The following is a 28,000-nucleotide window of genomic DNA, read 5'->3' as shown; positions in this document are numbered from 1 at the left end:
GGGACAGAGGGTTCACCAGCAGCCGGGGCGGGTTTTATGAATGAAGAGCTGCCCCCTGCTGCCATCCCCACGCCCCCTCCCCCGGCTCCTCCCTGCTGCCTTCAGCCTCCAGCCTCCAGGTGCTTTGGGTTTGCTGGGGGCAATGAGCTGGAGGCTGCTGGGCTGGCGGCAGGGTGGGCTCATCACCGCTGAGATCCTACAGGCTCCTTGGCTGGTGAGTAGCTGAGAGATGGTTTCAATTGTTAATAAGCTTGACAGCCCAGGCTGGACTAGGCTGCCTTATTTCTCTTCCCGGGAGACCCAACTGGGGTAGCATTCCCAGTGGGAGCTGCTCAGCCCGGGTGGCTGAACCAGGTCTGACCCGCTGTAAACTTGCCTGTTTTTATGCTCTGCTTCGTTGCATTTTATATGTATGTGCAGAGTAACTTAGGAGTGACTTGGCTTTTTCCAGCTCCTACAGAGAGAGCAGATCTTATTTTGCTGCTCCATTTGCCAGAGTGCTCAATGAAAAGTTTGTGGTAATAATCTTTTATGGTTATATCTATTAATGCCTTAACTTGGGTTGCAGGAGACTTTATTGCTTTAGTAAAGCTTTCTGTCTCCAGAGCTGGTTTTTCTGGGGCTCCTGGACTCTGATGCTCTGCTTTACTGCTAAGGTTTAACAGCCTGAAATAACCATATTGGTCAGATTATCACTAAACCTAGCCCATGCTGGGGACTTTTCCACAACAAAGACAGCTTTGTTGGATTTCCCCCTACCCTCCAAATAAAAATCAATCATTTGCCTCCAAGCATTTGTGACAGCCACAGCCTTGGTCCAAGGAGAAAAAAAGTAATCTCCCTGGTCCTTGGGGGGAATTGTCCCCTGCTTGGGCTTCATTAAATCTGTTGGGACAGGGAAATTGTGCTTTTTCGACTTCCCTCTCTGCAGTGCCTCAGCTCTCACAAACCTTGGGACATACAATATAGCAGGCAGAAAAGAAACAGAGCCTGGGAAATGCTGAGTGCTCTCCAAAGGAGTCCTTTAACTAATGATCCTTCTTGGAAACATTGCAGAGCCTGGGTGTGGATGGCTGGGAGTCAGTAGCCGTACATACCTCGAGCATCTTGAAAGTGATGGGTGGATGTTTCAGTGCGATGGGGTTGTGATACTCAGGGTGAGGGTGGGAGGGAGAAGACTAAATGTTTGTCTATGTCTAGAAATAAATAACAAAGCACTTGATGAACTTAAATTAAGACAAAGAGGGTTATTTCTTCCTGTCCTTGAAATAAGACCACCTCTGGCGTGAATTATGGCTCCTGAAAGTGTGGGGCAGTCCTACACTGCAGCTGGACAGCCTGGCCAAGGGATGCACTGTCAACTGGAAATCATCAGGAGGTACCTAACAGCCAGGGTGTAGCTGGGCTTTGGTAAGACCGAGCCTTAGGTTGCTGCCACGGCTGTGTTCAGTTAGGCAGTTTATTGCCCATAAGGAACCACTGCATTAATCTGACTGCTGAGCATCAGTGTGAAATTTCTGCTAAGCTGGAAACCAGCATTTTTTGATGTAGCCTCAAGCCCAAGGGAAGAGAGGAAAGTGCTCTAGGAGAGTTGGTCACAGACTTGCAGCTATCCTACACACATGCCAGCCACACAACCCACACACAAGCCACGGAGAGCTTTCTCTTTGCCAAGTGGAGCATGTCCCATCTTTCCGCTGGCTGGTCCTCACACAGCTTTCAAAGGGAGGAGGGTCTGGCAGCCCCGATGGGTCACTGGCTTGACACTGTGGGTTGCTGTAATGTATAGATTTCTCCTGCTGAGTTAATGGTACTGAAAATGACAGAGAAACAAACACCCTTGTGATTTATGAGCTGGGGATGGGGAAGTCAATTGGAAAGCCAGGGCAGAGATGTCAGATCTATAAGAAATATGGGAAGAATTCATCCCTAATCTAATCTCACTGAATTCCACAAGGATGCAAAGACAGGGATCATTTGCTGTGGTTCCTTAGGTTAAGATTTAAATAGGAAACCCCCAAGGATGTAAATTGTTCTCCCAAATATTAATGCGCTTGTGTGTGGAGGCTGGAGAGGGGATGCCATGGTCTGAGCCATCTCGGCTTGCTAGATAAGAGATGATGTTAGGCTGTGGGGCTGCCAAGCAGTGCTGAGCTTAGGCAGAAGGAGCAGGAGCCAAGCCTGAGGTCCTCTGCAGGACTTGCTGCTAATGATGCTTTTTGCTAAACCAAGCCCTTGAGCCAGCAGGGCTGGCAGATATTCTCGCCGGTGAGGGTTTCTGGCTGCCTCACTCTCTGCTGCGCTCCTGTGACACCCTCTCAGAGGCTGTTTACAGCAAAGATGAAGACTTATTGTAAACCTTGGCTCCCAGACTCTTGGAGCTGCCTCTTACTCCAAGTTTGGTCTATTCCCTCTCCAGCTGGGATTACAGTGAGAGATGGGTAAAGTCTTTACAGGCACTCGCTTGTGCAGTTACAAACCTGGTGTTGAAAGCAAGAGATCGGGCAGCTGGGAGTGGCTTTCAGCCAGGGAATGGCAGGGACATACCTGGTCTCACCCGTCTTCTTTGAGGAGCGCTCCTCTGGGAGGAGGTCTGCTCAGGGGGACCCACTGCACCCTGCTCAGGGTGGCAAGGAGCTCCTGCAGGGGACAGGCTGCAGTGGGAAAGAGAGTGAAAACAGCATTACCTGTTCTGGACTGGGTCTCCAGCTTTGGTCCTCTCTCGTCCCTACAAGCCACCCATCACATCCTCACCTAGTTCTTACTCCTGCCCTGCTCACAGGAGCTGGCTGTACCTTCTCTGACTCTTTCTGCCCAGGGAAACTGAAGCACAGAGTGCCAAAATGACCGGTGTGAGGTTGCAGAGCTGGGCTTGCAGCACAGGGGACCGAGTCATTCTGCCTCCCTATAGACCAGATCATCCCAAATCACAGCCATAAAAATCTAGCATCTACTTGTAGCTAGATTTTTATGCCAAGGTATGACAGTGATTTCATTGTACCCGGGAATGAGCACTCCATATTCCTGGCAGAGATAAGCCTTTATTATTCCCCAGTGTGGACATCGTGGGACATTTGGGCTCTGCCATCTCCATGCTCAGTGACCCCACATAGCCCCCAATCCACCCCCAGCTCTGCTATACCTGCAGGCATGCCACGCATGCGCTCCGGGATGGCACAGCCCAGCTCTGCCAGTAGGATGGTATGGCGTGGAGCACAGTTGTTGCAAATGTCACCCCAAGTTAACTTGGGAGCCTGCCCAGGATATGGTTTCCCTAAAACAATGCTGTTCACAAGCCATTTGGGGTTATTGTTCTTGTCTCACATGCTGGCAGGCTGCCGTTTATTGTGTGCAGGAACTACTCTGCTTCCCCCACCATCAAGTTCAGGTTTATTTCCCCATTTTCCAGGAGATCACTGATGTCAGCTAATTTGGCCTGAGCACTTTGTAGTACGAAGAAAAGGCTTTCAGTTTCAATCTGTCCATTGTCCACTGAGAGAAAAGCCGGTCTTCCCATGGTGCATCCTCCCACACAGGCAGGTGGTGACAGCTCTGTCACTGCATGCTACTACATGCTTACTTATGCATGGGCAGGGGTAGAGTGAAGTTCAGTGCCGAGATTTCTAAAAGCCCTGGTCTGTGCTGCAGTAGGACTATCTGCTGTTTGGAGGAAGGTGGGACACTTGGGGTCAATCCCTGCCCTGCTAGGGCTCCAGTTTGGCAGTGGGCAGGTCACTTTGTCTGCATCTCAGCTCCACACTGGAATAATGACAGCCACAGTGGCCTTCCACAGCAGGACACTGTGCAGATGAGTACATGGAGGACTGAGAGGCCTTCACATGAACTAGGGGACGGACAGGGAGGATTTGTCCTGGGAGCAGTGCCTTGGGAGTGGTATGCGGTGGTGGTTGCTTCTGGGCTGCACTGGCCAGTTGGGGATACTGGCAGAGGGAGCTGTGCTGTGAGGAGGTACCTCCACTTGTGACCATTCCCTGGTGTGGGTTACTTCTGTTTTGGCTAGCCAGCTAAATGATTGCAACAAGGGGAGCTGTCTGCCTTCGAACATACTGCTGCCAGCAGTCACCCTGGTTCCCCCTGCACAAAAGCTATGGCAGCCCAACAATGACTGACCCGCCCCAACGCCTGAAAGATGTGTCTTCATCTTCAGCTCATCCTGGAGTTGACATGGTGTGTCCTGGGCAAGAATGAATGAGCAGCCAGCTGGGGTGAACAGCCCAGCATCCATCTGCAGTGCCTCTGCTGGTCGCTGATCCTAGGAAATACCCTGCACAGAGGCTGAAGCCTGGCTCTAGACAACACCCTTTGCCACAGCAAAGCTGCTGGGGTGGGGACTGCAAGGTTGCTCAGCCACTCAGGAGCTCACTGCCAGGCAAAGATGTGTTCCCTGGCTCCCCGAGCATCATGGCAGAGCAAAAGGCAGCCCATTGAGGAGGCTGCCAGAGCGTGGTTCTCTGCAGGGGTCCAAGGCTTGCAAGCCAGAGAGCTTACCCAGAAATCCAGTCTGTAATTACTGAGGAGCACAGCCAAGAGGCTCTGAGAAGAAGCAGATAACAGTGCAGGCACCCTCCATCCTCATTAAAATACTTTCTCCAGCAAAGCCCCCCACGCCTGCCCAGCTTGTTCCAATTAGCGCAGCAGGCCAGGGAGACCAGAGAGCAGGGCTCCTGCTGATGAAAAGAAAACACTGCAGAGTTTAAGTGTCAGGGGATGCAGGCGACCCTGGCTGGAACAGCGAGAGGCCCTGGGAGCGTGACTGGCAGTCGTGTTGCTGGCTGGCAATGGTGAAGCGGATGAGCTGGGTCACTGAGCAGTGGAGCAGGTGCTTCACAGCCAGCTTCTGCCTGGAATATCCCTGGGATTCTAGCTGGGGAAATGCAGTGAAGCCAACAGCTCTCTGAGAGTTGCTGAACATCTCTGCCCAATAGGTCTGGAGGTGGGAAGCAATAATCCCACTTCAAAAGGAGAAAATGCATGTTACAAATTGTGGAGGTTTGCTGCAAAATGCCTTGGCAGCTTAAGGTGACAATAGGCTCTGATTTGGGAGTGCTGGAAAAGACTGCAGCCTGCCTGTCCAGGGAGCAGGGATGCTTCTGCGCTCCCCAGAGCTGGTTCTCTTATGAGACATCCCTGGGGATGGAGCTGTCTCCAGCCCCTGGGGTCTCTGCTGGGGTACTTCAGAAAGGCCCCCTAGAATGCTGGCCCATGCCCACCAGGACCCTGACCAAGCCCACCACTTCTTTTCCAGGGGCCACCAAAGGACCAGCAGCCCATGACACTAGGTGATGGCTGAGCCTGTCCAGGTTCAAGGTGGTGACCCAGGGCTGGTAAGCTCTGTATGAAAACCCTGGGTGTCACCCAGCCCCTCTCCCCACCAGAGGCTTTCCAGCCAGCCTGGGGGAAGAAGCATTAGCAAAGCTCTCCCTGGTTAGAGCCTAGGCTGACTCCTGGCCTTGGAGCCCCTGCCGGGACTTAGAATGTGCGTGATTCACCCAGACCCAGCCTGGAAAGTCTGAAGCCCAAAAAATGGCTTTTGAGTGGGGCAGAGCTCCCCAAGCCTCCTGAGGGCTGTATTGAATGTCAGCCCATGTGGCAGACAGGTGACAAGGGTGGGTTTTATCTGGCAGGCAGCATCGCGGTATAAATGGCTCTGAGGAATGCAGTGCTGCCTCTGGGGACTCCTGAGGCTTTGGGGAGCTGGCCTGGCAGCAGAGTGGGCAGCACAGACACTCTTCGCTACCTTATTTGGGTACTTTTTCTCTAACACATCAGAGCGTGGCAAGTCCCTTCCCAAATGTGAAAGAAATTTTAAGCTCCTCAGTTGCATTAGGAGGCACATTGAAAGTTTAATACGCAAAGTCAATCCAGCGTTTAATACACAAAGTTAATCTGGAGTTTAATATGCCAAGTCAACCCTGGTTGGGCTGAGATGAGCTACAACAGCTTCTGCCCAGTGTGAGACACAATTGCTCCATGCTTGTCCTACCTCCCTGACCCTCCATTTTGTCTGTGGAGGAGCCCAGCCTTCTTCCTCCAGATTTGCCTCTGCACCACTGCCAGCTGGTGTCCTGGCATGGTTTGCCCCTCTGGAGCCCTGGCCTGGGCAACACCCCACAGTCACTTGCCTGAGCTGGGGCTTGGCAGCAGGACCTTAGCACTGCTCTGTACTGGTGCTGCAGGCATGAAAGCTGTGAACGGAAGTGGGGAAATGTGGTGCTGGTATGGCAAGGAGAGGGCCGGAGGGTATGCAGAGTCCCAAGAAGTCCCTGCCTGCCTAGGTTTTCTCTGAGGTGTATTTGCCCAGACTCAGCAGTCCGGTGGCACTGGAAGCTGCCTGTACTGTGGCAGCATTTTAGGTGAGAGGAGACTTGCAAGGTGCAATTGCACTGCATCTCCATCTGGCTTTCTCTGCGCATTGGACTTGTAACCTCCCTGGTGCTGGTTTCCCTTGGGGTGAATTAGAGGCAGGAAGAGTGGAGGTTATGCAACTGGCACTGCCTGGCTCAAGCAGCACATTCAAGAACACCAAAAAACCCTAAGGAACCTGCTGCCTGAAAACGTAGGCCAATCCAGCCCATCACCGTGGCCATCACTTTGCAGTGAGACAAGCCCGGCTGCTGGGCCACCTTCCCAGCCCAACACCCAAAAGCCAAGCCAGAGCAGGTTTCACCTCTCAATAGTAAGGAAAAGGTAGGGGCTGAGCCAGCAGCCTCCTGAGAAAGGGATTAGCAGGATGTTAAGTGAAGCCAGCTCCTTATCCCTTCATAAACAGCTATTGATATCCTGGCCAGCCTTTGGCTTTTGCATTTGCTTTCAAAAGTTGTGGTCCCAAGCAGAGCATGCCTTAAGCTGCTGAAACTTCAGGGAGAAAAACACTGTTAGAGGAGATGCTGTATTTGCCCTTCCAAACAATGGTTTGCCCCCTGCTAAAGATAAGGAGCTGAGCCTGGATCCCACCTACCAAGGCCCCAGACAGAGAGAAAAATCCTGTCTGCACAGAAGGGCAGAGACAGCTGGGCTCTGCCGGAGTCCAGGGCAGTGCTGACAGCCGGGTTCATAGCCTGGGATGGACACCGCTTTGTCCGTGCAATAGGGGATGAAAAGCAGCTGCAGAGGCTAAGGTCTGTGTTTGTGCAGCGACGCAGCTGGCATGCACTTAATGTGACATGCCAGGTCTCAAGGACCAGGAATGTTTGCATGTCAGCATACGTAAGAAGTAGAAAAGGGACCAAAATGCTCACGCTCTGTAGTGTCACCACAGGCAGTGAAGTCCTCCAGATACCACCGACACCACAGAGCTGTCCCTGCCCCATCACTGTTGCCACCAGGTACCTGTCAGTGAGGACCTCTCCTGCCTGGCAGGGGTGACGTGCCGAAGGGCTGCAGCACGGCAGCAGCAACTGGAACTCATTCCTCCCTGCTCACAGTGCTTGGCTCACTTCGGCAGTGGTGGTTGGCAAGGAAGGGTGATCTGGGGCTAATTGTGATCATGGGCTTTTATCTCAGGAAGTGAGAGCGTAGGATGCTGTCAGGAGATATCCCAGCTGGAAGGCAGCCCAGATCACTGGCCAGCCGTGCCTTGCAGTTGCAGAGAAACACAGGCGAAGCTTGAGCAACCTCAGCCTTGCTCTGCTATTGAACAATTCCTCCTTTCAATCCCTTTGAAATCTATTCCCTCTCATCTTTAGGGTTCTGTGTGGGCATGTGTGACCTGTGTTAGTAAGTTCATTGAAACCCTGCCATTTCACAGGGCACACTGTGACACCCCGGTGCCACTTGAGCTCTGGTGCTGGCTTTTGTGGTCCCAACTTGTGTCATGCTGCAGGAGCATCCCATGCCTCCATCTGTGCCCCCAAGTAAGTCAGCACCATAGGCTTTCCTAGTGTCAGCCCAGCCCCAGCCAGGCACCTCTGGGGGAAGGCAGGGAGGGAGCCCACCCCAGTGGCTTTGTCCTCCTCGTTGGAGAATGATGACAGCTGCCTCTCCCTGCAGCTGCTGGGGCATTCATCATCCTGCACGGGATGGAAGGGAGTAACCAAACCCTGGGCTGAGCAGGGAGGGTTTCTGTGCCTGTGTGGGCAGGAAGGGGGGACAGGCAGCACTTTAAGAAGAAGGACAGCCATGGACAGAGGTATATGTCATGGCACATGACTAACAGCTCCAGTTGTGCACATGGCATGCACACAACCAACCTGTGGGTGTGTGTGCAGGGACGGGTACATGGGCTGAGCCATGGGAAGGCACAGGAGAGGAGGAGACTCCCTGATGGCAGGACACAGCTGTCCTGTGCCTGAAGTCCTTGCTGGTTGCTTGTTTTTTCACCTCAGTTTCTTTGCTGGGGCAAGACTTCTTTCTCCTGGCTCCCAAACAGGGCAGAGAAGGACCTGCCCTCCCAGGCACAATGGGGACCACTCACACCCCGGGCTTCTGCAGAGGGAGGCAGGACAGTCTCAAGAGTGTGAGGCTTGGGTCTGGGAGCCAGGGCTTGGCTGCTTGGGAGCCTTGGGCACTGCCAGCCCATGAGGTGGGCCTCAGCTCCCTAAAGCTCTCCCATCTCACAGCAAGCTCTAGCACAGTGTTTCAGTCCCCCCATGGGGACGGTCACTGTGGCTGAATGCTGACACAGGGTGCAGCTCCTCTCCTCCTCCCCCGCAGCTCCTCTCCCTTGAGGTCCCCCAGCTGCCAGGGGCCAGCATTTCACCTCCTGCCCACCGCCCAGCCAGCCCCACAGTGTAACTGAAGAAGGCACTAGGCTGCAAATGGTGTGTAGGGATTAGCTGGGACACAATTGGGGCCTGTGAAAGTGGTGGAGCACATGGCGGGCTGTGCTGGGCAGGGAGGCAGCATGGAGGGGCTGCTGTTAGTGCCACAGGATCACTGAAGAGCTCGAATTCAGTGTACTCTTCCCTCTAGGGAGATAATCTGTAGCCTGATAAATCCACTGCCAGGGCCCTTCCCCCTCTGAAATTCAGATTGTTTTACACTATTTGCAGCATCACAGTAAACAGGCATTGTCAGGAGGAACTTGGCGCTTTCACAGATGAACAATTCCCTCCCATACACACATGCCTCAAACAGGAGGGATTTATATTTTTCCTGTGCTGCTCAGTCTCTGGCAAGACCTTCCAGGGGACTTTGTCTCCAGAAGAAAAATTCAGCACCATGGCATGAAACAGAGACCCTAGATGACAGCCCAAAGCCTTAAACTGGTTGGACTTCTGCAGGTCACCAGTGGAGGGGGAGGGCACAAGCTAACCACGGGGACCAGGGCATCTGGTGGACTGCTTGCACAAAGTCAGCCCAGCGCTGTGGTGGACCACCCATACCAAGGCACTCCTGGTGACTTCCAGCCCCTGAAAACAGGGCTGCAATCACCCATGCCCCCCAACTCAGGCCCCATGGTGCCCAGAGTATGAAGTCTTAACCCCCAGACATCCCCTCACCCAGCAGCCTGCCCTCATCAGCACTTCCCTCTCCAAACTGAGATAGAAATAGTTGCAGCTCTAGCAGTTGATTATTTAAAGCTGTCGGGAGTGTTTAATTTAACCCTGGATTCATCATCTGCAGCTTGTTTCCATCCACTAGACACTCATGCTCCCCCTCTCAGTGTAAACTCTGCCTCTGCTGAGCTCTTCACCTCCAGGCAGATTTGGGCAGAGGTTTACAGGCAGGGGATGTGACCCTGCTGTGTGTTTCCCCCAGTGTCCCTGCTCTGACTGGCACAGTGAGGGATGCCCCTGTGCCGGGGCTGTGGGTATAGCAAGGTCAGGCACTGCTGCTGTGATTTTTTAGCTGTGCATCAGGGGACAGACATGCTGAGTCCTTCACTGCTGCCTGGGCATGATGGTGGGGGGCCCTGAAGGCTTGGTGAAAGCATGATCTATAGGGAAAACCTTTCTTATTGGAAGTTATCTTCTGACAATTTTTTCTTTCCTTGCCCACTTTGAGCCCTTCCAGCAAGACTCCCTTTTTTTTTTTGACCCTGTACCCAGGCCTGCCAGGGTTCTAGGTTCTTCCTGTGTGTGGCTGTGGCTCCTGCCACCATCAAACCTGCCTCCCAGCAGGAGGAGATGAAGTGCTGGTACAACTAAGCTGTACATGGGAGCATGCATGCCTGCCCCACTGCCCTGGACCCTGCGGCAGGCATGTGAAGCATCCCTTCTGCTCGCTAAAGCTCGCCCCGCGGCCATGCGTGAGCGTGTCCTGGTGGAATGAGTGGTGCCTAGCCTACCATCTGCAGAATCCTGGACCCGCCCTGGCATCCCCTGGAACTCTGGGTCATGGAAGGTTCCTTCCAGGGCCAGCTTAGCTCAAACCTAAGCCTAGCACAGGCCCTGCTCCATTTATAGAAAGCTACAATTAGAGGCCAGAATTTTCCTGAGTCCTCTAGCAACCGAATGCACATTGACAAAGAAGTTCCCTGTCAAATCCCAGGCACGTCTTTGTGATGACCCCTGGGATAGCAGTGCTCGCTCAGGGCATGGCCATGAGTCAGCAGGATGGGGCTGAGAGACTCTTCTGGAGACAGATGAGCATGGGGAAGAGCTAAAATTGCTGGAGCATCCCTGATACAGGAAAGCCACCCTTTGCCTCTGCCTGCTATCCCTCAGGTTCCTAAGGGGTGTCCTCTGGGTGCCATGGATATGGGGGGGTGGATTTCCAAGCCATTTCCACTGGCTAAATGGGAATAACAGTATCACTGCCAGTTAGCAGGTCCCCAGTGTGGCTGGTGGGGTTCCTATCTGGGAACCCTGACTCTCCACAATCAATGTGTTAAGCAATGAGCAATTTACACCTAGGTAAATCCATCATGTTTGTGTTGGGTTTTCTTGTTTTGTTTTGTTTTCCATAGGCAGTGGTTGGCCTTCAAAATGTCTGCCCAACAAAGGGGTAGATGAGTTGAGAGAGCAGCCCCCAAACCAAAGAGAGAAATAAAATGGCACAGCCTCCATCCCAAGGTTACATCCAGGTCCCAGGGTGGTGCCAGGTCTCCTAGGATGGAGGAAGGCTCCAGACCACAACAGGTTGTGCTGGCCAGAGTGAGGGTAAGGCAGCAGTGAGGGCAGGGAATGGGCAGGAGAGGATCTGGGCGAAGGGGCTGCACCCCAGCCTGGCCATGGGCTGCTGCCTGCCCAGATGGAAAGAAACCTCAACCTTTGCAAGCCTGAAACCTCCTCTCAAAGCACAGCTAAGTGCTCCTTCTTGTGGAAAGCAGAGACCAAGGCAGTTGGAAAGGCTTGGCTGCACCATGCCTCCTACAAGCCCTTCACCAGGACAGCAGAAATCCCCTGGTCCTTGTGCCAAGAGCCTCTGGCCAGGATTGAGCCAAAAAAGCTCATTTTAAATCTTTCAGCCATGGGACTGAAACAACTTAATATGCTGCAAGAGGGGGAGTCGATGCTGCCATTTAGGGACCAGAACATTTATAAGCAGAAAAAATATTCTAAATTGCCTGAACTAACAGCTGAGAGCTGCCAGGCCAGCCCTGCTCCCCACGGGAGGTGTGGGAGCTGGTGGACAAGGCTGTGAAACCCTGTATGTCTCTGAGGGGATGTAAATGTAAGAGACTCCTTCCAGCTTGCAGCACCCTGGAGCCAATGGATGCTGGTGGCCTTGGAGAGGTCTTCAGTGACCAGGCAATTTGCAGAGCTATCAGCCAGAGTGATGCATCACGTCCACAGGCAGCTGCAGCTGATACTGAAGGGATAACAAAAGTGGTATTTATGGACAGCACTCTAAAGCATTAATTCCTCCTTCAGTAACAAGGAAAAGATTTAACCCCAAGCTGAGATACGCCAAATATTATAGGCCCCTTATTGGGCGCTCACCAGGTGCTGTGAGTCTGAGCAGATATTTAGCAGACGATGCTCATGCTCTGAGAGCCTGTTGGAGGATGTACCATTTCCAAAGCACCACCTGCCTTTTCCCTCATGTCAGGCACCTCCAGGATACTCCAATCCAAGCGCTCCCAAGTACTCCATGCCATGGTCACACCTCCCCTAGGTAGTCTGTAATAGCTGGTCTTCGAAAGTCCCTGGACGTGAAACATGTTGGAGATCCCAGGTGGCAGAAGGGCAGGTGGTAAACAGGTCTCCCAGCCACAGCTGCATTTCCCAGTACCCAAACTGGCCTGCAAGCACCAGCTGCTCTGCCAGCTCCTCAAGGTGGAGGGTGCAGGGTGCCCCAGCCAGGACAAGCGTGGCTCACAGCAATGGAGTTGTTCAGAAATCCTCCTCATCTTACTAGAACCATTGATGACTGCTGAGGCTGTGAGGACAGCCCAGACAGCGAGATACCCACCTCTTTGGGCCCCCATTTACCCTCACAGCCCAGCCAGTTTTGGTTACGTGAGCTCTTCAAGATGAGCCTTGTCTCCATCTAAGCCTGCGCTCCCCAGGGAGGGGTGGGCCCTGGCCTCCTGGCAGCCTACAGATGCTCGGCTCAGATAAACGCTGATGAGGTTTGCAGCAGGCACTGCAGGGTCCCCAGCCTGTGCCTCGCTGCCCCAGCCCGGCATGCTGAGCTTGCTGTGGCTGTTACCTCCCCCCGCAGCAGGCTGCACAGCAGTTCTGGCTGATTTTGCAAAACTGTGGGTGTGTGGGGGGCTGGACACTTGCTCTTGGTGGCTCCACTCTGCCAGGCAGCTGGCCTGACGTCTCCTTGGGAATGAGCTGACCTGCCAAGCTGCCACTCGTGGTCCCTTGAGCACCCTCCCCAGCCAGGGGCTGGTGGGACCAGGGTCCTGACCCACACACAGCCCACTACAGTTCAGCCTTCCCTCTTTTCTGCTTGCAGTTGACAGTGGAGGTGGCATCCTAGTACTGGACCATGGTACTGTGAGGGTGACATCCCCCTCCCCAGCTGCAGAACACCAGGATGCACACTGCCCCTGGCCACAGGCTGCTCCTCACCGTGCTCCTCCTCTGCCTCCTCCTGCATCAGCCAGGCAGCAGCAAGGCATGTAAGCAGCATGTCCCACGCCTTCGTCTTGCCTACAAAGGTAAGGGGGCTGCCCAGGCAGATTTCCTTGGGGTCTGCACCTTGCTTGGGAGGGCTGGGAGAGCATCCTGCAGGCAGGGAGTGAAGGGGGCATCCAGGGCTCGGAGGAGGCAGGTAGTAGCCCTGCCATTGTGGCTGCAACACCTCCACACATTGGGGGCCTCAGGATGTTTCATAGCTGCATCCCCAAGCACAGCCCCTGAAGATGCTGCACTTGTGCTGCTGGCACTGGAGAACGGGCTTGAACAGGGAACACCCTGCCCTACTTCAGTGCAACACCAGGACTGGCAGGGATGTCTCCTTCTGCTCATACTCACTCTGGGCATCTTATGGTGTGTCCTGGGCTGGAGCTGACCTTGGAAGACCCAGGTCTTCATGCTCACAGTGCATTCGGGACACTGAGCCCCAGGCAGCGCTGCCAGCCCCTTCATCTGCCTCCCACCAGCACAGTCTTGCCCCAGTTCATCCTTTCTGCCCTTACCCCTCCTTTCCTGCTGAGGAGAGGCTGATCTGTTGTACAGATCATTTCCCTGCTGCACTTTACCCTTCCACCCTGCACCTGTCTTGTTTATTTAGATTATGAGCTCTTCAGGGGAGGCACAGTTTGCTCTTCTTGTGCCTGATGCAAAGGGGGCCTTTTCTCAGTCATCTGAAGATGCAATAGGAGCAGTCTGACAGGTAGCACAGTACACACCCCAACAGGGAAGTGCAAAAGGGGAGAGTCTATAGGGGAAGGGTCTCTGCAGGGGAATGACCTGAACAGTTAGAGCAGAGCCCTTTAGCCTGGCAGCTGGTCACCCTGCCATGGACCTGCAGCACGGACTTGGCCAATTTACCTGCTTTCAGCATCTCATATGAGAAGAAGAGCAAGATGCTTTGAAGGACAGATAGTTCAGCACGTGGACATGGCAGCTAGCAGGGCTCAGCCAGCCCTTCTCCACACCTACGAAGTAGCAGTGCAGCTTTCCCATGAGCATCACACTCAAAGGTCTGGGGCCATCCTCTTGGCCTGCTCCAACACCCTGAGAAGCTGCTGTCTGGGCAGTGGCCACCAGCAATGTGGTGGATGCCCTTGGCTTGTGGTTGGAGAGGGCTGGGCCTCCCAGGGATGCAGGATATCCCTGCGGGGAGATGGTCCTCTCTGACAGCCCAGCTCAGAAACACAATGCAGGATCTGCCTTTCCTTGGAGTCACAGGAGGCAGAGCAGGGCTGCTGGGGCAGCAAGAGTGCAGAGGGACTGCTGACTTCAAAGCCCTACACTGTGCTGGGGCCAGACATGCCAAAAGCCCTCAAGTCTTGGGCAGAGGCAGGAGAGGAAGCTCCCAGCATCTGGCGGCTCAAGGACAACGTGAACAATGGCAGGGGATGTGACTCATGGACAGCACAGGATAGGTTCAAGAACACAATGCCTTGAGAAGTTTAGGTTTAAAAACCCCTAGAAAAAAAAAGATAAAAGGAGCATCTGCCTATGGGATCAGCCTTGCCCTCAGATCCCAGCATGGGGGAGGCAGGCAGTGCCCTTGCGGGGCAGGAGGAGAAGATGCAAGCAGGCTTGCAAGAAGGAAATGACAGCACCGAAGGCTGGGAGAGCAAAGGAAGGATGGGGCACAGGGCATGGGGCCAGGAACAACAGCAGTGGCTCCCGCCCTGCCGAGGAGGTGAGGAGGTTTATAATAGCACAGCAGCAATCTCAGCCATGTGAGAGGCAGCCTCTGGGTAAGCTGGGTCAGGCTGGGTCAGCCCTGACACTGCCTGGAGCTGAGCCTCTCTGTTTTCTGAGGCCATACAGCAGTGCAACTATGCAGTGAAACCACAGCATGCCTCCCAGCTCCTCTTAGTTTAATAATCCAGGGCAGACACAGCTAGGAGTTGGCAAATGGTTTTCTGCCAGCCTTTGATCTGCAGCCAGCCCAGCGGGCACAGCCCAGAAACCATCACCATGCAGCAAGTGCTCAGGACCACGGGAGGCTGGTGGGTGTCTGGTTATCAGTACCAAAAGCTACACTGGCATGTCTCTTATCAGCCAATGGCAGTGAGGGGCTGAGGCCCAGTTTAGCGCCAAGCTTCCCCTGGGCTTCAGGGATCTCCTCCATAGTCTGCTCTGTCTGATGGCTGGGGGAGCATAGCCGGCCTGTGACCCCAGGAAGCCTGAGGTCACCCTGCACTGAGGATGCTGTGGCTAAGAGGCAGGAGGAGATGATGGATGAGACAAGGCAGTTACAGTGGTCCCAACAATAAAGAAAAACACCATGGCCTTGGGAGATAATTAGCACAAAGCAGAGGATGTTTCTCTGGGCTCACTCATTGGTTTAGCAACTGTGCAGCTGCTGCAGCGATCACTTGGTTCCCTGCCTCAAGGGTCAGGGCTTGTATCAAATGCCCTGTGCATATAGCTGGACTGGGGGCAAGAAGAGGCTGGTTTGTGCACAACAGCTTCCTGCATATCAGGTCTGGATCCACAGCACTCAGCATCCCCTTGGTGAGGGAGCAAAACTGTGCCAGAGTCAGGCCCAGCCCCTCATGGTCATTGACACTGCCAGAGGTGTCATGGTGCAAGTACAGGGCAGTGAGATTTTCCTGGGCCCTCCCACATACTACCACAGCAGCAGGGAGGGCTCCTCCAACATCCTGCCTGACCTTGTCCTCAGAGAGGGCCAGGGCAGGTTAGAGTATGATCAGTGGGTGACATTCCCTGGGACCAGCCTTGCCCCACTCTACTTAATTACACCCATGTATTGGATGAACCTTTGACCTTCCCTCCCACCCCAACCTGAGTCCCCAGCACCCTGCCCTATTTTTCTTCCTGAATCTGGCAGGTCCTGGCCACAGAAGGGTAGGCAGTGCACAGCAGCCCACTGGGGACCCAGTAGTGACAATGGCCTGCAGGCAGGGACAGGAATTCAGCTGTTATTCCCATTCAGCCAGTGGAAATGGCTTGGAAATCTGCCCCCCCATATCCATGGCACCCAGAGGACACCCCTTAGGAACCTGTGGGATAGCAGGGAGTGAAGTGGGGCTGTGCACAATTTTTCTGGGAGCAAGAGGAAGGCTAGGAGCTCCCCAACACATCTGGGAACAGCTCCTAGCAGAGGGAGATTTGGTCCCCTCAGTAACTGGAGCTCTGACCCCAGAGGGAAGGGAGAAGGAAACAATAGCTGGGAGTAAGTCTGGCTGCATTGGTGTAGATCCAGGCAGGGACGCTTGCCTGCTCTCTGTGGCCCAGCAGTTCCTTCCCCTGCAGGGATGAGCAGACGTCAGTGGCATTTCCAGCTTGCAGGCACTGGCCCCACTTCCCCTCTGCCCTGGAAACAGGGTGGAAGGAAGAGAGACGCCACTTCCCCGGGGCAGCCTGTCCCCTTTGAATGGAGTTGTGCCTGTGCCCACGTACACCTCATCTGTGCCTGGGGCCACACATCCGCCCACGGTCCCATCCATGCCGGCCAGTACCGGCTCCCCTTGACAGCTTCCCTCCCTCTGTTCCTGGCACACTTCTTCAATCCGCATGATTCTGAGTTATTTCTCAGCCTGGGTCTTACAGACCACCCTGGGTTTCCAGATCACTCCAGTCCCCATCCAGCAGCAGCACATCTCCATCTCCCCTTCCCATGGCCCTGTTTTTGCACCTTTCCCTGCACAGCACCAAAGCCAAGAGCAGCCTTTCCAGCATAGCCAGCCTTCACCTTATCCCTAGCCAGATTCCACCACTTTTGAAGAGGACAGCAATGTGGTATGATTTCTGGAAGCACTAAGGCCCGCCTTGGTGCTGGCATCCCCTGCCTTGATCCCTGGGAGCAGGCGCTTGGCGGGGTGGCAGCTGCTGCGATTCCATGTCTGATGCCGAAGCAGCCCCTGCCATGCTGGGGGATGCTCACCCTGGCATCCAGCCCCAAAACCTGGTGCTGCATGTCACAGGCTGATGTTGGCCCCAGGGATATTGTTTCGGAAGTGGTTAACCAAGATACAAGAGCTTATTGTCTCTCTTGCACACCCGCATACCCGCAACTGTGCTGGAGGGGCCATGCTAGCCATCCCCAGGCTTTTGCATAGGAAGAGCTACAGCCTGAACAGCAGACCCTCTCCTGTTGCCCTGCCATGTTCATGGTGGGGGTCCATGGCACACTTTCCCCTTTGGCAAGGTGGCTCTTCCCTCCAGCAGTGCCAAAGGAATGGTCTTAAAAGCCCTTTTCCTGAGCAAGTCAAATGCTGGGTTTAGGCTGTGTGTTAGGATGCAGGGTGGGCAAAATGTGGGGTGGCAGAAGCAGGGTCAGAGGAGCACCCAGGCTACAGCTGGGGACTTCCCTTACAAGCTCCTTGGGCCATGGACTGGCCATCCATCTGTTTGTCTGTCCTGGTGCACCAACCCACCTGCCCATTCTGGTGCCTGGGGTAAAGCCCAGCAGCCAACTTCAGAGACTAAAAGGCTCAGGGGTGGGCAGAGAAGTGTCCAGGCTGGGATGTGGCGGCTGTTTCCATACAACCTTTCCTTGGAGGGAAGCTTTGCCCCAGCAAATAGCCAAAATCTTTTTTAAATCTGACAGTCATATAATCTCAATCTGAAGCTCAGGAAAAAAGTGCCAGGAGTTATGGCAAGCAAGTCTTCTGTGTTCTCAGGCCTCTCTCCATAGTTTTGGGGTGCAGAGGCTTTGGGGCTCCAAGAACTCCTCTGAAAGGCAGGCTGGAAGCTGAGCAACCTGGTAACCTCAGGCTGGACTTCTGTCCTACCCTGCACCCTGCAAACCAGGGCAAGGTCAGGGTAGTTTTCCTCTTTGTAGAGGTGACTCGCTGTTTCCTCCAGGTAGACTCATGGGAAGAGGCTACATAATGAGCTTTGGGGCACTGAGGGGGGTGGTTTTTCTGCTAAGGCAGTTGCAGGACAGTTGCATTCCCTTGGGGAAGGGGTGGGTAGCCAGAGCTGTCCCAGACAGGGACAGCACGAGGCCTCTGGCTGCTTGTTGTGTTTCTCAGGGATGGATTTCTCTTTCTCCCATCCTGTGCTCCTCAGATCTGCTGAAATCCAACAGCTCTCACCTGTTGCTGGCCTCAGGGAACAGGTTGGATTTCCAAGCCCTCTTGGTAGATGAAGACAGGGCCTGGCTGATGGTGGGAGCCAAAAATCACATCTTCCTGCTCCACCTAGACCATCCCAGCAGAGAGCCTGAGAAGGTCAGTTCTGGGAGGAGGGTGTGAGCGTGACAATGGCCAGGCTGACTACTTCCTCCCTGGGAGCCCCTCCTTGTTCCCATGTTGGGGCATGGAGGTGAATGTGCTCCCAGCTGGGCTGGTGCAATGTCACCAGGGTCACGTTTATATCAGGATGTCTCAATCAGTGGGGTCAACCCATCCCTGGCAGTGTTGAGTCCCACAGGGGCAGGTTGATGTCAGGGAGGGACATGGCGGTTTGGCCAGGAGAGGAGACCTTGGTGGGCCCCAGAGTGAGGTAGAAGGGCAATGCCCAGAGCCCTGCTATCACACCTAGTCCCTGTTGCTGCTGCAAGAGCTAAAAAGACTCCATCAGCAAGTCCACTAATGTCATCCCAAGACATCCTGCTGGCAGGGTGCACAGCTCAAGCCCAACAAAAGGAAAGACCATTAAGGTGCTGCAGCCTGGTGTTCCAATGGGCTGGGATCTAGGGGAGACTGCCCACCAGCTGGGCATGCCATGGCCCACCCAGGCTCTGTCCCCACACCGGATTCACTCTGACCCTATTTGGCAGATTGCCCACCAAGCTCAGCCGAGCCCTGGGAACCCAAGGGGGTGTCAGACCCATTGCAGGGCAGTCCCATGTCCTCACTGTGCACCTGAGCCTGGCAGCAGCTTTTGGTCGAGCCTGTTCCCACTGGTGCCCATGGCAGCCAGCTGATCCAGGTAGGTCAAGGAAAGCAGGGGCTGCATTGGTGGGGTCTCTGTGTTGCAGATTTTCTGGCCAGCCTCCAAGGAGCAGGTTGAGCATTGCCAGCTAGCAGGGAAGAATGTGGAGGTAAGCAAGGCTGGCGGCCCCTGGCTCACGGCCTTTTGCAGTTTGCCATGAATATTAAACACCCACATCACCTTGAAAGGGAGCGTGGGGGTCTGCCTGAGACAAGGGTGTTGAGCCAGATGGAGTTAAGCTCAGCCAGGGGAGAATCTGGCTGGGGCTCCCCATGCAGACGTGCCATGGGGCTGTGCACAAATGCCCAGGCCTGGGCTCAGCCCACTAATCAACATCTCCTCTTGAGCAGACAGAGTGTGCCAACTTCATCCGCCTTCTCCAGCCCTTCAACAGGAGCCACGTGTTTGCCTGTGGGACTGGCTCCTACCAGCCTGTCTGTGCCTTCATCCAGCTGGGAGCCAGGGGGAAGGTGAGGCCAGTCATGTCCCCATTGCAGAAGGTGGCAAGAGACACCCTGCCCCAGCAAGCGGGGAGGAGAGGGAGCCCTGGAGCCTGGGGAGGGTGACCAGCCAGCATGGTGTAGTCCCTGACACTTGCATGGCCTTGCTGCGTGTGGTGAGAAGCAGCCCTGGCTTGTCAGTGCCAGGGTGCCCTGTGGGGAGCATACTTTCCTCCTCCCCATTCTTCTCCACATGCCCAGCTTGTTTCGAGTCTCCCCCTAGGCTGACATCTCCCCTTTGGCTCTGGCAGGGTCCCAGGGCTCCCTCCATGCAGTTGGTGACCCACTCCTTGGAGTCAGGGAGAGGACGGTGCCCATACAGCCCCCATGAACCCTTCACAGGACTCCTCATCGGTAAGACGGAGTGCGCAGCAGAGGCAATGCTGGAAGGTGGGAGTGCTGGGAATAGTCTGTGCTGGGAGGCAATGCCAGCAGTGCCTGCATCCCTGCTCTGCTGCATGTGGCTGCAGTCCTGGGCTGGTGCCCAAGTATAAGCGTGTGAGACGAGCCATCCTGCAGAGACCAGTCCTGTCCTGGCTCACCCTGACCTCACAGTTCCTGCACAGAATTGTGAATCCAGGGTGTAGATTGAATGGCACATGGGGGTGTGTGGTGTCACCAGCCTGCTCACCTTGTATGGGCACTGTGGAAGGGCTAGGTGGGTGTAGGGCTAGAAGCTATGCTGGGTCATGGGTCTGGAGGTGGCTCCCAGCCAGGCTGTGCCACCTGCACCCTCCCTGAGCTTCTGAGGACACAGGGACTTCCTGCCAGTGTACCTCCAGCAGTGGCATCCCAACTCATCCATGCCGCATGCCCCCACCTCTGACCCTGCAGATAGGGAGCTGTATTCGGGCACCTCCAGTGACTTCATGGGCAGCAGTGCTGCCTTCTTCCGGACCTGGGTCCATGGAGCCGAGCAGAGCTACATCCGGACAGAGCAGAACCAGGACCACTGGCTACATGGTAGGAGCGGGGGCACCTGTGAGGTGTGGGGGGCTCTCCTGCCTGATGGGGAGAAGCTGGGGCCAGCACTGGGTCCAGACCTCAGTGGTCTGGCCCCTTTCTCTCTGGGGGCAAACACTGATGAAGCCTCTGGTGGGACCCATGCTCCAGCATGCACTCTGCAGCCCAAGCACCAGGAATGAGGCTCTGCCTTCTGGGTAGCAAGGTCTCCATGGACCACCCTGCGTACCCTCAGCATCTCACACTGCTCCCAAGGGCTTCCAAGGGCAGTACAACAGGGTTGGAGCATGGCACAGGGCCATGTTTTGCTGCTCCTTCCTCCCACAGAGCCTGCATTTGTCAGTGCCTATGCCATCCCTGATACCTACAATCCTCATGATGACAAGGTCTACATCTTCTTCCGTGAGACAGCCATGGAAGCTGGGCAGTGGGAGAGGCGGCACATCCATGCCAGGGTAGCCCGGGTCTGCAAGGTCAGTCACGAAAGTCCAGCATGCTGTGGCCAGGTGTCCCACCATTTGAGCTTTTACCTTCTCTGGGCCAAGGGGCATCACAAGCAGGGGCCAGCAGCAGGACATGAAGGTGTCACCACACCCCTACCACAGAGCAGAGGGCTCAGGTCTGGGGGTGTCCCACTGTGGGGGCTGAGGAGTGCACGGTGGTGGGGGAGGTTTGGAGAGGCTCGGCTGAGCCCAGGTCTTGCTGCCCAGCAGAACGATGCTGGAGGGAAACGCAGCCTCATCAACCGCTGGAGCACATTCCTCAAGGCCCGCCTGGTGTGCTCCATCCCTGGGCCCCAGGGTACTGAGACCCACTTTGACCAGCTCGGTGAGTGCACAGCCCACTTGGCAGCAGGCAGCTGCTCCGCCATGGCTGCTCCTTCCAGTACACCCCAGGGAGATGGGCATGACATCGAGGATGCCCGCCTGCATCCCCTAGACCAGTGTTCCAGCTCCCAGGCTCCTCATCTCCACACCTCTCTTTGCAGAGGATGTTTTCCTCCTGCGCACCCGGGACCCCCAGAACCCCCTCGTCTTTGGCCTTTTCACAGTCTCCAGGTGAGCAGGGCTCTGGCTAGCCACTGCATGGGGCAGTTCAGCCCCCCTACCCCAGTCCCAGTTCTGCCCCCTGTGGAGCCCTGGGTGGGGAGGAGGGAAGGACGGGCACCCAGCTGGGAGAAGAAGGTCCACCAGCCATTTCACTGCCTTCCCTGCTGCTGGTTTACCAGCCCAACTGCCAAACCAGTAGGTTTGGCATCAGCAATTCCCTATGCTGGACTGGCTGTGCCAAAGGGATTCCTGTCAGCCCCTGGGTGCCATGCACAACTCCGGGGCTGACAGGGGACAGTGTGGGCTCAGGGGTGTGGTCATGTATATGTCTGGTCCCCATGGAGCAGCAGGGACACTGACAGCCCTGTGCTCCCCTGGCAGTGGTGTCTTCAGCGGCTCTGCTGTCTGCGTCTACTCCATGGCTGCTGTGAGAACTGCCTTCAGTGGCCCCTTTGCACACAAGGAGGGATTCGACTACCGTTGGGTAGAATACAAGGGCCGTGTCCCCTATCCCCGTCCTGGCACGGTAAGGGGTTGGGGAGCAGGATAGGGGAAGCCGGATGGGCTGGTCTGGCCATAATGCAGCCTGCCGTGTTGCCATGCAGTGCCCCAGTGAGACATACGACCCCCTGCTGCGGTCCACCAAGGACTTTCCCGACGAGGTGATCAGCTTCATGCGCACTCACCAGCTGATGTGGGAGCCTGTGTACCCGCAGGGCCGCCAGCCCGTCCTGGTGAGGGTCAACGTACCTTACCAGCTGCGGCGGCTGCTGGTGCACAGGCTAGAGATGGAGAGCCAGCACTATGATGTGCTCTTCCTTGGCACAGGTGGGAGCTCACCCCAGCTCTGGGGATGCTGTCAACACACAGCCACTTGCATGGCACACTGGTCCTGCCGGCTCAGGCGGCTCCCAGCCCTGACAGCTCCTTCTCCCGCTACGTTCACAGATGAAGGTAAAGTCCTGAAGGTGGGGCTGGCTGGTGGAGTGAGCCGTGGCACTGAGGTGATCAGCCTGGAGGAGCTCAGTGTCACTAAGGTATGGGAGACCAGAGCTGGTCCATGGTGGCTGGACCACGCAGCCTACCCCAGCTGGTGGCATCCCCCCTACAGGCTCTTGCAGCAACTCACTGGCCTCTATCGGCATGTCCCTCACCTCACTGCTGGTGGCTCCCACCTGCTTTGACCGGCAGGCGATGCTGATAGCATGGAGGGCAGCCAGGGGGACTGGAGCCAAGTCATCTCCCAGCTCCCCATCCAGCCCCGAGGGGTGATGGGAGTGGCACACCAGATCCTGAACTAAAATGGGAAGGCTGAGCCCAGGTTTGAAAGCATGGCTGCCAGGCAGCGCTGCCCTGAGCTGTCCACTCTGAGCAGGGCCAACCCAGGCTACTTGCATGGAGCAGACGGAACTGTGACCAGGGACTGGGGCCAGGGCCCCAACACCCTACCACCCCATGGTCCCAGCCCCACTGGCAGACTGGGGCACCCAGGAAGGACTGACACAGCTATAGCACTCTCTTCTTCCCCTCCAGGTGCCTTCTCCCATCTTGGACATGAAGTTATCACCAAAGCAGGTGAGGCCTAGCTTCTGCTTCTTCCTGAAGCAGCAAAGGGACAGGGCACAGGGGTCAGAACACCCTACACCCTCTGCCTGGGTCCCTTGGCCTTAGGGCTTGCACATTTAGGGAATGGGCTCCTGCCAGGGTAGCCTAGGGAGTGGTGGGCTCTGGCCCCCCACTCCCCCGTCTCCCAGTGCCCCCACTCCAGCACAGGGCAGGGAGCACCATTCCGCAGCTAGCCCCAGTCTCCAGCTGTGGGTACTGACTGTCACTGCTCTGCTTGCCTGAGCAGCAGGAGCTGTTTGTGAGCAGCACACATGGGCTGCTCCAGCTCTCCCTGTACCGCTGCGAGCTCTATGGCAAAACCTGCGCTGACTGCTGCCTGGCCAGGGACCCGTACTGCACCTGGGACAGCAAGACCTGCGCCCCACATCTGCTTACCAAGAAGAGGTGAGCATCTGCCCAGGCCAGCCCTGCTGTCCCCCTGCAAAGAGATGGTGTTTGGAGCAGGGAAGGACAAGCCACCAACCCTGGAGGCTTTACCTGTCAGCCCAGACCCCTACTGGCACACTGCTGGCCAGGCCCCCAGCCCTCCCTGGTCCCCCTTCTTCCTGGCTGCTCTGCCAGAGAGGGTCCCACAGCCCTCTCTGCTCTCCCACAGGCATGCCCACTGCCAGGACATGCTGAAGTCTGACCCACTCAGCCAGTGCCCGGACACCACAGAGGGTGAGCACCAGCCCCAACCCATCCAAGGAGCTCCAGTGTGGGCAGCCAGCTCTGCCTTGGGACCAGCAGTGTCCAGGAGGGTGGACGGCATATTCTGGGAAAGCAGTGCCCACCAGCTGTACCAGCACCGGCTGCCGCATACACTGTGCTGCTCTCCATGTGCTGGATGTTCCATGCTGCCCTCTCTCCCCACACGTCACAGCTCCCACACAGCATACTCACCCCTTTCCTGTCCTGTCCCCCTTGCAGGGACCACTGCCATGGTGAAGATTGTTTATGGGGTGGAGAAGAACTCAACCTTCCTTGAGTGTCTGCCGCACTCTCCACAGACGACTGTCCGGTGGCTGGTGCGGCATGGTGAGGAGACAGGCCTGAGTGAGGTATGGGGGACAGGGAGGCAGGGACAAGGCACGGGATGGCTCGGTCCATTGGGACTGACCCCTGGTGCTTTGCCTTTGTCCCAGGTCAGGAACAATGGCCACTTCTTGGTGCTGGAGCAAGGGCTGCTGATCCGTCAGCTGATGAGGGAGGATGTGGGCACCTATGAGTGCCAGGCAGTGGAGCACTCTTTCTCATGGCCCCTCACCCAATACAGCCTCCATGTCATCAGGCATGAGGCCATGGAGGTGCCTCCTTACAAACAGAGCAAGGGGGCTGAGCTGGGACGGACCCACCAGAGCCTCCAGCCCCAGATTGACCTGCACCCAGGCTACAAGGGCTTCCCGTGGGGCCTGGGGGCACCGGGCACCAGCCTGGATGTCTACTGCAATGCCCTGCGGCACCAGGAAAGGCAGCGGCAGAAAGCCTGGCACCAAAAGTGGCAGCATCCATCCCCAAACAGCAAGAACGGTCGGGTGCGGAGGCACCCCCAGCCCCTGTGAGGGAGCTGGGGCCCTCTGCAGCTCCCTTCCTGGTCTCTCCAGGGCCCTCCTTGCATGCAGGCATCAGCTCCAAGACACCTCTCAGCAGCTTCCTGTGCAGAAATGCCTCACTGTTACTACCTCAAACCCTGCCAGTCCCTGCTGCCTCTCCATGCACCCCACAGGGCACACCAGACCGAGGGCGTGCAGCCCGCACCAGTTCTCCAAGACTCAAAGCTATTTACACACCCTGCAGAATATTTATTCTCGTTTTCCCCTGGCCCTTAATGATGATCATTATCAGCAGCAATAATGAGCACTGAGAAAAGAGAAGGGAAACGGCCAGTGCTCACAAATGGTTCCCTAACACCTGGTGGCATCCAGCCCACCATGTACACCCAGCACCCAGCCACCCTCCCCTCTGGAGGCAGCAGACTCCTCACTGCAGCCCTGGCAGTGTGGTGGGGTGTTCCCCATGGCAGCTGCAGAGATGCCAGCAGAGCCCAAATGCTGCTGGAGGCAGTGGGGCATGGCTGCTTGCTGACCTTGGGCTCTGGCAACGGGGCACCTCAGCGTTGCAGAGATGCCCATGCCCAGCCCAGCTCTGATCCACTTCAAATCACACAGCTTTTTAAAATTTTGACATTTATTTTACTAAAAAAAAAAAAAAAGGAGAGAGAAACAACAGGCAGTTATACCAACTTACAATTTATTTTTTTTTAAAAATGACATGAAACACAAGTAAAAATAAATACATCATATAAACAACAAATTGTTCAAAGTCTCTGCTCTGGGAGATCAGGCGAGCACACCCCGTTCAACAGAGAGGAGGGAAGCACATGATCATGCGTTGGGCCAACCAATGGACCCACCCTGCTAGCGATACTCTCCTTTCCAACCACAAAAAGACAGGCCACAAACTAAGGTCGTAGTAAAAAAGAAAAGAAAAAAAACCCAACCCGAACCCCAAAACAACATAAAATCCAAAATGAGACTCAGCAATGGATTTCTTCAGGCTCTTGTGGATCTGCCAGAGCCTCCAGCTCTGTGCCCTGTGCCACCAAGGTGGGAACCACAAAGCAGCAGTGCAGCCACAGGTGGCAGTGGTGGGCCAGGAGGTGGCAGAGGTTGCTCTTGCACTGTCATCCCTCTGAAGGGAGTGGTTGCTCTACTAGAGTTGCAGGGAGTCATCATCCCCACTGTAACCTAGCTAGACTATGCTCCCCTTTTAATCTCTGCCCCCTGCCCCTGCCCTCCACCCCGGTCCTTCCAAGACAAAATTCATCCCAGAGTGGTGAGAAACACCAGCTGTGAAGGTAGTTGCTGTACTTGTCCCATTTGGCCTGGAAGCCATCCACAAACCAACAGCAATTCTCTTGCATTACACCATTTGCTGACATCATTAAGCCAAAATATACATAATTTCTAGGGAAGCCCCATGGAAATCCCATCCTTTGCTTGCCAGAATATTTGCTTTCTGTGAGTACCTGCATCCACCCCACCAACCCCCCAGGCATTCGGAGGGGTGCATGGGGAAACATGTAGTGGATCCTCCACAGGCCAGGCTGGGCTGTGTTGCCCCCACCCTGCAGCCTCCCACGATGCCCCAAAAGCCGCACTAGCAGGCAGGCAACAAGACCCCTGAGACCAGGGCACACAGTAGCCACAGCCCTCCCTGTGCCATCATGTCCTACAGCAGTACGCAGCCTTTGCCAAACTGTCCCCAGGACTGGAAACCTCCCCCCTAAGAGAAGGGCTGAGGGCTGGGTGCCAACATGGAAGGCAGCTGACCCACCCAAGGGCCCTGCGGCTCTGCCCCAGCCTCTGGGTTGTGCTCAGAAATCTACCTTAGTGTCCAAAAAACTCAGCAGAGTGTCCTGCACTGCTGTTCTCAGTGTCACCCGCAGCCCTGGCACCAACTGGCAGCTGCTTCTATCCAGTCATTTGGAAACAGAAATTCAGCAGCAAAAGAAAAATTTAACCCATGCAGGGAAAGCCCCTGTTCCAGGCTCAGGAAAACTAAGAGGGGACCTTCTGCAGCAGAGCAAGAAAAAACTAACCCATGCAAGGAAAGCCACTGTTACAGGCTCAGGAAAACCAAGACTGGGCCCTCTGCAGCAGAAGCACCTGCTGAAGAAGTGAAAAGCCTGGGGAGGGGAGATGAGGGGAAGAGGGAGTCCCACAGGAGAGGAGTTTTAGGGCACAGAGAGGTCCCCCACTCAGAAAGTAGGGTTACCCTGGATTACCCACATGCTTTTGCAGCTGGGGTGGGGAAAGTCCCACTGCAGGACAGTGGGTGCCTCCGGCCACACCTTAGAGCAGCCCCAGTTGCTGCCCATCCCCAGGAGAGCCCCATGGTCAAGGCGTCACAGTTATCTCTGCAACCACCTCTCAGCTGAGGCTCAGACAGGGCCCAGGGGACACGGCCCCTCATTAAGGGGGTGCTCAGGGCTGGTACATGGAGCAGAGAGCTGCCGCACTGCCCTGCCGTGCTCAGGGAGGGTGGCTGGGGATCCACTTGGGCACTTGCTGAGCAGGAACACCATGCTGCAGCTGCCCAGACCCATGGATGTTTGCCAGCGAGAAGCAGCTCCTTGCAGCAGGTCGCATCCAGGGGCAGCCACCCCACAGAGGGGCAGTGAGTGGTCTCCAAGCCACCACAGCCATGCAGGAGCTGGGAGAGCCCTCACACCTCACGCTGGTCCCAGGAAGTTATGGCCAACCTGTGGCACAAAGCACATGCCCTGCGGAAGCTGAGCACCTGCTGACTCCAGTTGCTATGGCCACATGGCTTGGGCTATGCTGGGGAACCCAAGGAGGACAGTGGACAGCAGCATAGGAATGTGCTGGGGCCTGCTCAGGAAGCCCCAGGTGCTCTCCTGGAGATGCAAGGAGCAGAAAAAAAATGGCGTGCAGTGACAGGGTCCACATCCAGAGCTACAGTGCAGACTGCCCCCAGCCAAAAAAACAGACAGAAAAATCCCATTCCAAGAGGACTCGGGAGAGTCCCTTGGATGAACCCCACTACCCTGACCACCACCAGTGAGAACTGGGGCTGCAGCAGGACTCTGGTCAAGGTCTGTTCACACTCCCACCTCCCCCATGTGTGCACAGGTCTCAACGTTTGCTACTCTCAAAAAGCAAAGCCCTTGCCTAGGTCCATTCCCCAAATCCACAGGAAAACTGACAGCCTCACAGGGATGCAACGGACATCTGGGCAAGCTTATCATACAATCAGTGTCACAGGGTTGTGCATAAGGTGGACACACAGAGCACAGGAGGGCATGACTCACAGACGCAGCACTGTCAAGTCTTTGGAGAAACTTGCATGAACACCATCAGTTAATTTGCTTTGTTACTTTTGTGGGGGGGTTTGATTTTTATTTCCATGGTGCATCCAAAGACAAGTTGTCCAGCAGTTTGCTCAGAACCCCTCGGTTTTCAACTCCTAGGAT

The 28,000-nt window shown here is 55.6% G+C and overlaps 2 protein-coding genes across 8 annotated transcripts in view; one reads left to right on the top strand and one right to left on the bottom strand.

The window, feature by feature from the left end:
- On the top strand, positions 1–25,249 carry LOC142058747 (semaphorin-3D-like). 7 transcript variants are annotated; one of them, XM_075096472.1, is made up of 18 exons: positions 1–214; positions 12,814–13,018; positions 18,021–18,181; positions 18,934–18,996; positions 19,238–19,357; positions 19,639–19,741; positions 20,222–20,350; positions 20,678–20,823; positions 21,064–21,178; positions 21,339–21,408; positions 21,781–21,925; positions 22,005–22,227; positions 22,348–22,436; positions 22,933–22,974; positions 23,252–23,409; positions 23,621–23,685; positions 23,935–24,065; positions 24,150–25,249. In XM_075096472.1, the coding sequence occupies exons 2-18, from the start codon at positions 12,895–12,897 to the stop codon at positions 24,564–24,566; spliced, it is 2,301 nt and encodes a 766-aa protein (XP_074952573.1). In that variant the 5' UTR covers positions 1–214; positions 12,814–12,894; the 3' UTR covers positions 24,567–25,249. The 7 variants fall into 7 exon arrangements, with proteins under 7 accessions (XP_074952573.1, XP_074952575.1, XP_074952578.1 ...); XM_075096474.1 differs by having other exon boundaries at positions 103–214; positions 23,291–23,409; XM_075096477.1 differs by having other exon boundaries at positions 103–214; positions 23,935–24,042.
- The window catches only part of RAD54L2 (RAD54 like 2), a 72,154-nt gene continuing 69,389 nt past the window's right edge, over positions 25,236–28,000 (bottom strand). Inside the window, exon 23 of the mRNA XM_075096459.1 lies at positions 25,236–27,993. Within this exon, the coding sequence (XP_074952560.1) occupies positions 27,926–27,993 (68 nt within the window). The 3' untranslated portion in view covers positions 25,236–27,925. The remainder of the gene's footprint in view (positions 27,994–28,000) is intronic.

Source organism: Phalacrocorax aristotelis, chromosome 6 (genome assembly GCF_949628215.1).
Source record: "Phalacrocorax aristotelis chromosome 6, bGulAri2.1, whole genome shotgun sequence".
Taxonomy (NCBI): domain Eukaryota; kingdom Metazoa; phylum Chordata; class Aves; order Suliformes; family Phalacrocoracidae; genus Phalacrocorax; species Phalacrocorax aristotelis.
This window is presented reverse-complemented; position numbering and strand designations above follow the sequence as displayed.